Below are 11,707 nucleotides of genomic sequence, written 5' to 3'. Positions count from 1 at the left end.
TCCCAGTATTATAATGAAATGTCGATCAGCCCGGACGGAGAACCCGATCCTCCGGAGTTGTTGCAAGTTCAAATCAAAACCTTGCCAACGGTGTCGCATATCCCCAACTCCCCCTGTAGTTTGCACCCTAATCTGTCCTACTACGAAGATAGTCAGAATCAAAATTTAACACATGCCTCCCTTCGAGATCTCAGAGTAAAAAATATGCCCACAAATATGGTGCATTCGACGACCTACCCGCCGAATAATCCGTACCCGTCCCTGACGACTGTTGCCGGCACGTACAATCCGTACACGCAGCCCGTACCCGGCCGCCTCGACCGGACAGACGATCCATTGTATAGTCCCAAAGTAAGTCACTCCGTCGTCTTCCCTGTAGATAGAGATATAAATGCGAACGTAACTCGAGCGGTCCCCATGCGCACTGGCGATACGCCTAGAGATGTCTCAGCAGAGCGAAGAGTACACTTCGGCGAAGTGACGACCGCGCCCGAGTCCCATAGATTGTCGAACGGTTCGGAGCCGGGCCGGGAGCGGAGCGCGTCGCCCGCCGCCGCCCCGAAGCCCGCATGGAGCAGCAAAATCAAATCCTTCGCCATCGGCGAGGTAAACATCAATGTACGGAATCTTGCCCACACATACACTCGCTTCTTTTGATTGTGTTCGTCGACAAACCGATGCGAGTTCTTGACTAAAACACCTGTCGGTTCATCCCACATGTCCCATTTTGTTATGGTCCATTTGTCGTTTTTAACTTGCGAATTTATTATATTTTGCATGTTTTGTTTAATTTACTTACACTTGCATTTTTATGATTTTTGCATAACGAATCTAAACTGACTGCATGGGTGTTTAACAAACAGGAGGAGGGTTTTCTTTATTGCTTGTAAATATACTGCGCTTTTTATATCATTTTATGTCAATGTCATTAACAATTTGCTATTGTCAATGTTGAGCTAAAACTAACTCGTATGTTTAAAATATCTTCAGGCTTCCCCACCTCATTCTGGAAATTTTGTGAAAGCTTCGGTCAGTGATAAGAAGAAGTTCTTCGAAAATGCTATGGAAGAAAGTCATAAATCATCACCTAGACCAGGTAAATTTCATGAAACTTTATAGAACAAAAACATTTTTACAATTCCACATATCATTTACATTTACTCAATTGGGGCACACACATTTAAATTACGAATTAAAAGAAAACAATTTTGTGTAACTAACTATAACTTATATTTCAGAGAAAGTTTTCACATTCCTGTCAGCGGATGAGGTGGAGAAATTGAAGCAAGAAGAGGAGCGGAAGATGGCGTCCTTGTCGCGCGCTGAACTCGGCTCGTGGTCTCCCGCAGACGACCGCCGCAGCGGAGACAGCGAGCACTCCGACGACGAGCCATACGAGAACGGACACAAGTAATAACACTCCATTTAGAAACTTACTACCTTTCGCCCGTGACTCCGTCCGCGTGGAATTAAAAAAAACGAAAGTGTTCTTCCAGACTATCCTCTATATCTATACCAAATTTCATCGAAATCCATTCCGCCGATATGGCTATAAACTCTAACATCCATCTAAACTTTCATATTTGTAATATTAGTAAGTATAATTATCTCGCTTTTTTGTACAGTCTGGAGCGATACTAATCGAACCGAAGTAATTCAAGTCTTCACATATGTTATTGATAAATGTTGATTTTGAAACAAACCTTGTTGACTAACGTACAGAGACTTGGAATTAACGGTCGGTCGCCGCAGTATTTGCTTCTTTTTGTCGGTCGCTGAGTGGGTCGAATTTCCACAAGCGTGGTATATTTATATTTATATCTATCTTCTATTTATTATTTATAACTTATTGAACTATTTACAATTAATAAAATTACACAAAACAGCTATAATCCGACAGGGTCTTAATAACGCTTTTTCTTAATCAAAGGCGGGGGAGGGGGTAATAAGTTTGTACCTATGATAGGTAACCTAAATATTATTTAAGTTACAGCCAGCTAAATTATACATGTTTTATATTGCAGTATACCAAGTAGAGCGGGCGGCGTGAGTCCGTCTGCGAAGGCGCAGCGGCGACGCGCGCGCGAGGGCGGTGCGGGGGAGGAGGACGCGGACGCGCGCGCCGCTCGCCGCGCCGCCTGGCGGGCTGCACGCCTACGGTCACTAGAACAGGTAAAACTTATATGTCACTATATTTTTATTATATGTTGCAGATTACTTTGTTTATATACTACATTTTTACACAAGCATGTAAGTTCGTTTTATGTAAATGAATTGTATGTATGTAAGTTCCATTGTGAAGTAACGGCCTACAATCTAATTCGTATCGATTATAACGATGTGTCATTTGATTCGTCTTCTCCGGAAGGTCGTAGGGTGTATTACATTGGCGAGAAACATCTACAGTTGTAGTGTGAATTGAAATTCTTGAAAGTAGTAAATGAACTGAGTTTGAATCTCACTCGACGTAACTTTCTTTTCCAATTATTTATTCGTTAATTAAAAATTATGAGGAACATTTGCAGGTTTAATAACTACCAAAGTATATCTTGTATTTTTTAATTTATTTGTATTTTCATATTTGCGATCATCAGGAAGCAATAGAATCGCAAAAGGTTATAAAAAGTATGACCGGACCGGCGACTGAAATCATAGGAGAGTTGCCGACCAGAGATAGATCCCCGTCTGAGGTATGTCACAACAGATTTGATAGCAACCGTATTAATAAAAAAATACTAATAAAATAAATATCATTGATGGAAAAAACGACACCATAAGTTGTTGAATTTACAAGAATATCAATAAAAGGTTTATTTTATGTCGTTTTCTTCATCTCATAACTGAATGTGAACGCATAATCCTTGTTTGTGTAACAGTTAACATCGAATGGTTATTAACACATGTCATACACAATATCCAACGTGTTTGCAAGACGCATTTAATCCATGATTACATTACTCATAGAAACATTGCTAATAAAGATCCTTAGTTAATATATTTATTATGTTGATATAACATTGTCCTCGTGTTGGGTAGCTTTGCACTCGTGTCGTCCTCGCACCGGGTTGTTGTGATTGTCAAAGATTGGCTTTACAAATTGTAGAAATGGCCCCTGCCGCGTATCGCGTTACGTACAAAGCCGGGGCCGATACTTGCCGTCAAGGAGAAGGAAAAGTTGTTAGACGAGAGAATAACGCTGCGCACGGAGGAATACGTGTGCCCCGCCACGGGCGACACTAAAGTCCGCACCGTCGAGTACATTGAGAAAGTCATTGAGAAAGAGGTATAGCGAATGTACATTACGCCTTACAACGCTGTACAGTGCCCACGTGTGTGGTTTCTTGTGGATACCGACAACGCTTCAGCTTTTTATGACGCAACACATTGACTAGTTAAAGACTGGACTGATCATTCACTGTTTGTAATTGTATAGGGAAAAGGTCATTTATTTGAAATCACTGACAGTATCAGAAACGCTTTTCGTTCGTTTTTCGTTGTACCATATCGATTTATTTGTTTTTTTAGGAAACGTTACTTTTAATATTGTTTCTTTGGTTATGTTTTATACTAGATTACTTCGTGATCTTATTTGTAATATACACACGATATACGGAAAGTATTACCAATTAACAGAAAAGCACTTTTTAAATCGGACATGACTGTACTGACTTTCTTAAAATCGTTGATTTACCTCCGCCTACGCACATAACTATAATCACATGGCTCCCGCGACAGACACACATACAGATTGCTGAGTAGTTAGACAACATAACACACTCCCGTAACTTAAAAGGGTAGGCAGAGATTCTACAAGATAACAAATGAAAATCGTACGCATAAAAATTGATAACCGTGATACGTAGATATAAGAATATTTCGAACGGCAAAAAAATCTCGTTACTAATCTATATGTAGATGGAAATTTATAATCTCTGCCTACCCTATTGTTAGATGTATGTAGTCGACACAAACTAATTCTTTGACGTGGTGGTTTCATTTGTTTTTGAATATTTATGTACAACTAATATTTGTTCAGTGTTTTTCGTTTTATAATTTAAGTATAGGATCAATGTCGTGTGTATATTGTCTTTGTTTGTTAGGTCCAGTACGAATACATTAACAACTTCCAGGTTACTTTTATATATTTTTTCCTTGTTAATATGATGATATTTAAGTTTTGGTCGAGATATTCTTAACTCTAGATTTTTGTACTCATTTTCAAAATTATTATAGAAATATGGAAGTAAGCTTAATGTATTCGTGCTTTTATGGTTATTATATTGTATTCTATTTATATATTTATATACGTGAGTGTTGCATGATACTTTGGCATGGCATGCTAACATATTTGTGTATCATTTGTCAGACTATACCTGGATTCTAGACACGGCAACTTCACCGAAACGAATGGTTTGTTGCATTTATACTTTACGCTTTCACTCGATGTGTATTTTTTATATTCGAATATTTTGCATGTAACACTTTTTTATCTTTGTATATAGAATTTAAATGAAATTGTAAATTTACATATTAACTACAGATTTTAATTATTTCACAATAATATTTCATGATTTTGTAAAATAATTTAATCCAAAAATTAACAATTTTGTAAAAATTTAGTTTTATTTTTATAAAGTATAAAAATAACACGCTTTTATCACAAATATCCCTACAACATGGGTCTAAAAAAACTGTTCTAATGAAATGTTTAACATAGGTGGAGACGACGCAAGAGAAAATTATATCATTAGAGTTGACGACAAGCCCCAGCAGTGAGATCGCTCCCACCGATATGGAGGGCAACAACCTAGGAGAGGGGGAGGTGGGGGAGGACTCCCTGCAGCCCGACATCGTGCAAGTTGTCAACCCCCTACTGGACGGCGGCCGGGGGAGAGTCACCGCCATCCCTGTCGGGCCCGCGCACCGCCTCACCCCCTACACCGACAAACAATAAACGAAATTGAATAAACCGCTTAGTGGAAATCACCCTTAACATTGTCAGATACTGGTCTCTAATATTCTCCGTACTTTACCTGGCGATTATGACATTTTACACAGTTATGTGTATAGCCTATCCTATTTCAATAGAAACTTTCCGTCCGAAGTTGTTACAGATTATGTTTCTATCCCATTGTTTGATCCACATGAAGTTTTCTGAGGTTTATCAGTCATTTTATAGAAAATGTTTACCTTTTCATATTCGCCACCCTGTTTTACCCATGACAACGCATCGGCTAACAAATTGAAATGTTCGACTCGATCGTAGATTTCTTCAAACGAACGACAAAAACGAGCATACATCATTATTTTGTATTATAACTGTGATAATATTGTTTAGAATTCCACCGAACTTTTAAAACTAGAAACGGCAACAAATTGAAGAAATCAACCAACGAGTGAGCACCGAACGCGGATTGTATACAAAGGGGAACTGATCTTGAGTAAAAATTAGCCGATAAATATCTTTCTTTACCACTAGGCGGCATTTTATATTAAAATTCTTTTTTTATTTGTGGGATAATTCAATATTTTATTAGTTTAGTTAGAAGTAATTTCCATAATATGTACAGTCGTGACGAAAAGTGTTTCGATAACATTTTCCCTTTGTATATAATCCGTAGCAAACATTGTTATTGGACATTTTGATTCGATCACAATTTTTATTTTTTTATTGTAATTTTGCGACGGAGATTTTAGGTTTTAACGGTATCTATTTTGATAAATGATATTGTTCTTCGAGTACTTTACGTATTTTTAATATTAAATTAATTTTCATTCCGTGGAAGTTTTTTAAAATATTTTGACTGAATGTTTTTATCTGTACCTGTCGAGTGGAAATTATTGTGAGTGATTGCATGCAATAAATTGTATAACATGGTACTTATAGGTTTTGTAAGTGTACATACCAGCGTTGCAGAGCGTGTACAATCGCGTACAAAAGCGACATCGTCACACTATCTGTTCAGGTATTTTATCCATTTGGAAATTATTTCATCTTTACTATAAATATAGAATTTATTCAATATAATTTCAGAATTGACATTAATTTTCGTTCAGTATTTGTTTTATCGGTGTATTATTTTTTTATTTAATGTTTTAAATTTAATGTATGTATGTGGTGCCTATTTTCGATAGTTCTAAGTTTTACCAACATTTTCTTGCATAATTTTATTTTTTCTTGAACGTTTTATGAATATAGTTGAATTGTATTAAATTATGGAATGAATCGAATTTTTTCCTGGCAACAATTATTTTCAATGGTATAAAATTTTGTTGATTTTTTTTTGTAATTAAGTAGTTTGAATTATTTAAAACGGAACTTTGGTATTTGAGATGGAATGAATGAAATGATTTTGCGTGTCCTTTATATCTTTTTAAGGTTCTAAATATGTGAATTGTAAACTAATGAAAATATTGTATGTTTGCCCTAAATAAATGGTTTAATATATATTTTAATAAAATACTTTAATAGTTTTATTTCGAAGAATTTTAATTTTTATGTACCTATACCAAAAGGTATGCAGACATTGCCAAATAACAATTATAGGATTTTATTCCTGTACAGGTTATCAATTTTTCCTATTTAAAATTTTTTCTCTCAGTTTGGTAAAGTTGTGAATTAGGAACATTTTTTCCATTTTTATAACCAGTCACGTTTTTGTGGTACACTTTTTTAGTTTCGGCCATCAGTTCCATTGTTAGATATCGATTTCAACCAAATAGCTAGTACAAGGTGACAAAAAAATCTTTTTACAACTGGTTACGTTACCTTGGTTAAGAAAATGAAACAAAGGGATTTTATATTATGAATAAATAAAAACGCATTATCGTTAAAACTTTAATAAACTAAGAATTAAGCAACAGTATAAGACAAACAATGTCTGAATAAAATTGCACCCATATCTTACAAGAAAATATATCCATACAGCCATCGCCTTTATTTCTTTGGAGCAATAATTCCCTCCAGTTGAGCCTGAAACAAAATCAATACATTATTTCGCTTTCAAATATAATCAGACATTATTAGCACCTAAGGAATTAGCCAAAAAAAGAATGAAAGTAGCTCGAAAGTCGGCATTAAACGAGTTTTTAAGAAGTTTAAGTGATTCGTAACCTTCAGTTGAGCATTTGTCTTCTTCAAAGCTAGTAATTCTTCTTGATGTCTCTTCTCTTCTGCAGCCCTCAGTTCTGCGGCGCGGCGCTCCAGCTGCTCAGTCTTCTGTTTGAGCTCAGCGCACAGCTTCTCCAAACTCGAACGTTCCGATTCCAACTTTGCTACTTGGTCCAAAAGGTCGGATTTTCCTTGTTCCGACTGTTACCAAAAACAGGCAAACAAAAACATATTAACATTAACTAGAACTACATTAAAAACTATTTAAAGAGACGCCAATTACGACATACTGTTTAGACCTACAACTACTTGAGTGCTTGTAGATGTTGCATGTTCCTTTCAACGGCGTCGCTACAGTGGCATCTAGTTTTAAAAACTTAAAAAGAATCTTAGTGAACCTGCAAGGCTTTCCTCATGCCGAATGCGATGGAGCTGCAATAGAGAGTCTGGTATGCCTCCATAGTGATGCGCGCCTCGTCTCGCACGCGTAACAACAGAAGACCTCTCTCGCCACAGTTTATTGTTACCTGTAAAATATATCAAGGTTTACACTTGATGGTAAATAAAAATCTTCAAAACATTCTACTGGTATACCTGTCGTATGAGTTCGTCGAAGCACTGAGTGTAGAGTTGCCTGCGCACAGGGCAGATGCCGGTTTCACGTGCTTGTCGCTGCTGCAGCCGCGTGTCCAGTAACTCCTGAAGGTTGATCACGTCCAGTCGCGTCGCTGGCGTTGATGATATCTGCACACAACATCTTACCTTATAGCTTTATCTTATTATTAGTACATCCTTAATTAAATCAATCTGTCCATTTCTGTGAGTTCGACACGTTGTATAGAATAGCAATCTTGGTCTCGAGGAGTCTAACCTAATTTTAGAACTGTAATTTTTATGAGGTATAAACTGTTATATCCGAAATCCAGACTCACACAATCAGCCAATTCTTTCTTCAATATTCCTTTGCTAGATCTATAGTGATGAGACTTTATTCTGTAATATAAATTGTGTTTAAAAAAGTAAACTTTATACGTACTTTTTGCGTCCATATCTGGCCATCTTCTTCCCATTCCTTAGGCGGTAGGATAGCGTTTAGTATTTCTTCCGTCTCACGCTTAGCTTCGGTAGGCACACATGGCTCTATTGCGTCTCCACGAGGAGAAGGCTGTAGAAATAAGATACAAGAGTAAGTATTCCGTTGAATCTCATATGCACTGAAGAGAGAAGAAAAAACAACTTACGATTGCTTCAGGTTTTTTAGAAACCAGCACCGGATTATCGTAACGCACTAGCGTGTCTTCTGCCGTCGTTGTGATCCTCTCTGCCATGGTTAGTCCACAATATTGTAAATATTATATAATTATTTGATATTTGCAATCAAAATATCACAAGGAATATATGACGTTTATAAGACAGATGAGTCCGTTGCTATGACAACGGTTAATAATTGCGATATCTTGATTATAGGTTCAGTAACCAACATAACCATACCTGTAACCCAGTGGGGTAAGCAGACACCATCATTATTATTCGTTAGCAACGCAAATACAACATTGCGAAATCTGGAATTTTACTTTCAATATTGCATATAAACACCGATTTTATTATATCTATAGATGTGACCATGCATAAACTATAATAAGTAAACTTATTATTTTCTTTGGCTCCTTTACAAAAATCATCTTCAATCACAGATCTTCGAGTGAAATAATTTCTAGCCTCATCAAGAACTTGTCTAGACTGGCAAGACAGTTGAAGGAATACTTAAATAAAAATATTATGTATTTTTCTTCATATTCTGAAGAGTTATTCAATTGTGATTTCCCATTAACCTTAAGCCTGGACAATTTTTTTAATGTTACATACATTACCAAGTGTACAACTTTTTTATATTTACTCCAGTAAAAACCATAAACATAGATTGTACAATTTTATTACTACAAAGAACTAATTAATATAACTTAATATAAAAAGATCTTATAACTTTATATGTAAATTAATAAAGCTATTTTAATTTTTGTAATATCTATTGCGAATCACTGCTGGAACTGGAACTTGAGTCAGTGGACATAACTTCAACATCCTCTTGATTGGGAGCGTCCTTGCCGCGGCCATCTATTGCTACCGAGTTCCCTCCCCCCACTGTCATATGCAGCTCCCCCGATGAGTGCCATGTGAACTGGTTTGATGCTGACGCTGGTACTACAATTTTAAATTTAAACATAACAACTAATAGGTAAGTGGTAGGCAGGGACTATGGTATAACGGAATTTTAATGAAATTTTGATAAAAACATCTAACAGGCACAATAACAAATGTGAGTTATTTTGTCTTGAATATAATGTTAATCAATTATATTAGTTGTATTAAAAAATTAAAATCTGTTAGGTGACAAAAGTCATCGTAAATTTGTAATCCAAGTATTCATATAACAGAAAAAATATATTTAACTAGCTTTCGGCCGTGACTCCGTCCGCGTGGAATTGAAAAAAACAAAACTAAGTAGCCTATGTGTTCTTCCACACTATCCTCTACGTCTATGCCAAATTTCATAAAAATCCGTTCTGCCATTTAGGCTACAAACACTAACAAACATCCATCCATCCATCTAAACTTTCGCATTTATAATATTAGTATGAAGAATGATTACAACTATCCAAGCATGTAAATGTATGTCAAAGATAAAATAGGTACATAATTGACCAGTATGTATTAATATATTATCATACAAAGTGCAAGGAAAAATACAAATAATGATACTGACCACATTTATAATTTGTTTACTTGGAAATAGATATGAGTAACACATACCTCCACCAGTGGTTATTCTATGCAGTTCATTTAATGTGGATGGTGTGTGACCATTTAGAGGTAGATCACAAAGTCTGCCAAGCATTCCTAATCTCATTTCAAGATCAGTTGGATATGGCCTCCGAGGATCTCCTGGCTGCCAGGATAATGGTGCACTGACTGCATTTGATGCACTTATTCTAGAAGGAAGAGTTATTTAAATCAAGGTAAGATCACTAAATAATAAAAATACTACCTACATTTTAGTAACATAACATTTCAAGACATTTAACATACCTGTGAGCAAATTTTATCAATTCTTCCGAAGGTACCGGCCTTTTTCTTGACTTGACTATAGAAGCAAGTTTTTGTCTTGCCTGATACAATGATGTAGCTAAAATTTGTTCAGCATCTTTTAACTGTCTTTGTAAATGATGTATATCTTGATCCTGTGTGGCAGACATAACAAAGGATATTTTATTTCCTAAAAGAGGTTAACATGTTTTAATATTAGGATAAGGAGAAAGAAGATGTGTACCTTATTGTCTACTTCAGCCTTTAGTTCATTCATTTTCTGTTGTATATTAGCTTGTTGATCAGCTAATTCTAAAGTCTTTTTCAATTCGACGTCTTTAGCAAGCAGTAAATCAGTCAATTGTGCATGGTCAGCAGCTGATAATTTTTGAGATTTCGGCGCTATTGAGACCTCTATCATCTCTCTAAAAGCCAAGGAACATTTTAGAAACGATTACTCTATTGAAAACCAATGCAATTTGAAAATAACTTACTTGGCTATTAGTTCCATATCGTCGATTATAGATAACAGTCTGTCCTTGGTGCTTAAATGAGAAGCCATTTTATTATTAAAAACTTTTGTATCTCTTCTAATATTTATAACATTTGAATTTCTTTTGACTGATTTTTAATTTGATTTTGCTTTGCAATTGCAATGTTCCGTTTCGATTTGTTTGACATACGTTTTTGACAATGACACTGACAAGTGACAACAAAAGAAATGAAACAGATAAGTTTCACTATTTTCTATACAGATAATAAAGTACGCTGACGTCGTCTTGTTAAATCACACTCGGAGTCAACTCAGAGTCCCAAAATTTATTTTGTTGTGACACCGTAAAACTTTGAAGATATGCAATCATCATTACATACCTGAGCATAATGTAAAATTGAGCAAAGTTTGTTCTTATACCTTAATTGAAACTATTTAACTGTTGTTAATCATTTTCTGGTTCAATTGATGCAATCACTACAAATGAAAACAATATTTATTGTGTACATGATCATTGTAATAATAGTTACAAGATATTAATAATCACTGTTAAAACTGGCAAAATCACTATAATACCAAGTAATAATTTCGTAAATACAATTTGATATTACAATTATAATTTTCAAACTGTGCGGAAAAGATTGCTAAAATCAATTTTAATGTCCAATAAATTGCTTACAAGGTGATTTTATCTTCCTATAAATAGGCGTGAGAAACAAAATTGATTTCTTTTGTTATAAGATTTGTTGAATCTTTTTTTATTTCAGATGTTCCCATTAACTTTTAAGTAAGTACCCATTGCTGTACTATTTGACCGTCTTTTAAATTTTCATAAATATTATTCAATTCATAATATTCAATTTGCCTTTATACAGCACCTTTATACAGGAAATAACTTACATGGACTTAAAAACTAAAGATCCGACGTACTTACCTACTATCCATGCATAAAATATTGATATAGCCGTAAAGTGTCTATCGGCCCAACGAAATCTCCGTTAAGGGACTCTCTTAGTGAC

General features: G+C 35.4%; 3 protein-coding genes across 3 annotated transcripts in view; 1 reads left to right on the top strand and 2 right to left on the bottom strand.

The window, feature by feature from the left end:
• Positions 1 to 6,463, top strand: part of LOC106104060 (protein scribble homolog) — a 73,582-nt gene extending 67,119 nt beyond the window's left edge. The window contains exons 29-35 of the mRNA XM_013283997.1: positions 7 to 606; positions 991 to 1,096; positions 1,239 to 1,410; positions 2,025 to 2,172; positions 2,595 to 2,690; positions 3,104 to 3,283; positions 4,718 to 6,463. Coding sequence (XP_013139451.1) covers positions 7 to 606; positions 991 to 1,096; positions 1,239 to 1,410; positions 2,025 to 2,172; positions 2,595 to 2,690; positions 3,104 to 3,283; positions 4,718 to 4,954 — 1,539 coding nt within the window. The 3' untranslated portion in view covers positions 4,955 to 6,463. The remainder of the gene's footprint in view (positions 1 to 6; positions 607 to 990; positions 1,097 to 1,238; positions 1,411 to 2,024; positions 2,173 to 2,594; positions 2,691 to 3,103; positions 3,284 to 4,717) is intronic.
• A 361-nt stretch (positions 6,464 to 6,824) lies between these two features.
• Positions 6,825 to 9,017, bottom strand: LOC106104119 (axonemal dynein light intermediate polypeptide 1). Its single transcript, XM_013284071.1, has 6 exons — positions 8,353 to 9,017; positions 8,148 to 8,276; positions 7,706 to 7,855; positions 7,510 to 7,638; positions 7,115 to 7,312; positions 6,825 to 6,973 (listed from the first exon to the last, which is right to left on the bottom strand). Exons 1-6 carry the CDS (start codon positions 8,437 to 8,439, stop codon positions 6,938 to 6,940), a joined length of 729 nt encoding a protein of 242 aa, XP_013139525.1. The 5' UTR covers positions 8,440 to 9,017; the 3' UTR covers positions 6,825 to 6,937.
• A 72-nt stretch (positions 9,018 to 9,089) lies between these two features.
• On the bottom strand, positions 9,090 to 11,200 carry LOC106104117 (mediator of RNA polymerase II transcription subunit 4). Its single transcript, XM_013284069.1, has 5 exons — positions 10,690 to 11,200; positions 10,440 to 10,620; positions 10,199 to 10,350; positions 9,923 to 10,101; positions 9,090 to 9,313 (listed from the first exon to the last, which is right to left on the bottom strand). Exons 1-5 carry the CDS (start codon positions 10,755 to 10,757, stop codon positions 9,138 to 9,140), a joined length of 756 nt encoding a protein of 251 aa, XP_013139523.1. The 5' UTR covers positions 10,758 to 11,200; the 3' UTR covers positions 9,090 to 9,137.
• Positions 11,201 to 11,707: the final 507 nt, after the last annotated feature.

Source organism: Papilio polytes, unplaced genomic scaffold (genome assembly GCF_000836215.1).
Source record: "Papilio polytes unplaced genomic scaffold, Ppol_1.0 DF823691.1, whole genome shotgun sequence".
NCBI classification, from domain to species: Eukaryota; Metazoa; Arthropoda; class Insecta; order Lepidoptera; family Papilionidae; genus Papilio; species Papilio polytes.
Note: the sequence above shows the minus strand (reverse complement) of the source record. Positions and strands in the feature narration are given on the sequence as shown.

What these genes read in the sequence shown, in the direction of transcription:
- LOC106104117 (XM_013284069.1), bottom strand. Translation starts at nt 10,757, where the DNA reads ATGGCTTCTCATTTAAGCACCAAGGACAGACTGTTATCTATAATCGAC. An exon ending in GATATGGAACTAATAGCCAA is followed by an intron (nt 10,621 to 10,689) that starts GTAAGTTATTTT and finishes CTTGGCTTTTAG; the next exon opens with AGAGATGATAGAGGTCTCAA. An exon ending in AGGCTGAAGTAGACAATAAG is followed by an intron (nt 10,351 to 10,439) that starts GTACACATCTTC and finishes TCTGCCACACAG; the next exon opens with GATCAAGATATACATCATTT.
- LOC106104119 (XM_013284071.1), bottom strand. Translation starts at nt 8,439, where the DNA reads ATGGCAGAGAGGATCACAACGACGGCAGAAGACACGCTAGTGCGTTAC. An exon ending in GCATGAGGAAAGCCTTGCAG is followed by an intron (nt 7,313 to 7,509) that starts GTTCACTAAGAT and finishes TTTTGGTAACAG; the next exon opens with TCGGAACAAGGAAAATCCGA. An exon ending in AGACAAATGCTCAACTGAAG is followed by an intron (nt 6,974 to 7,114) that starts GTTACGAATCAC and finishes ATTTTGTTTCAG; the next exon opens with GCTCAACTGGAGGGAATTAT.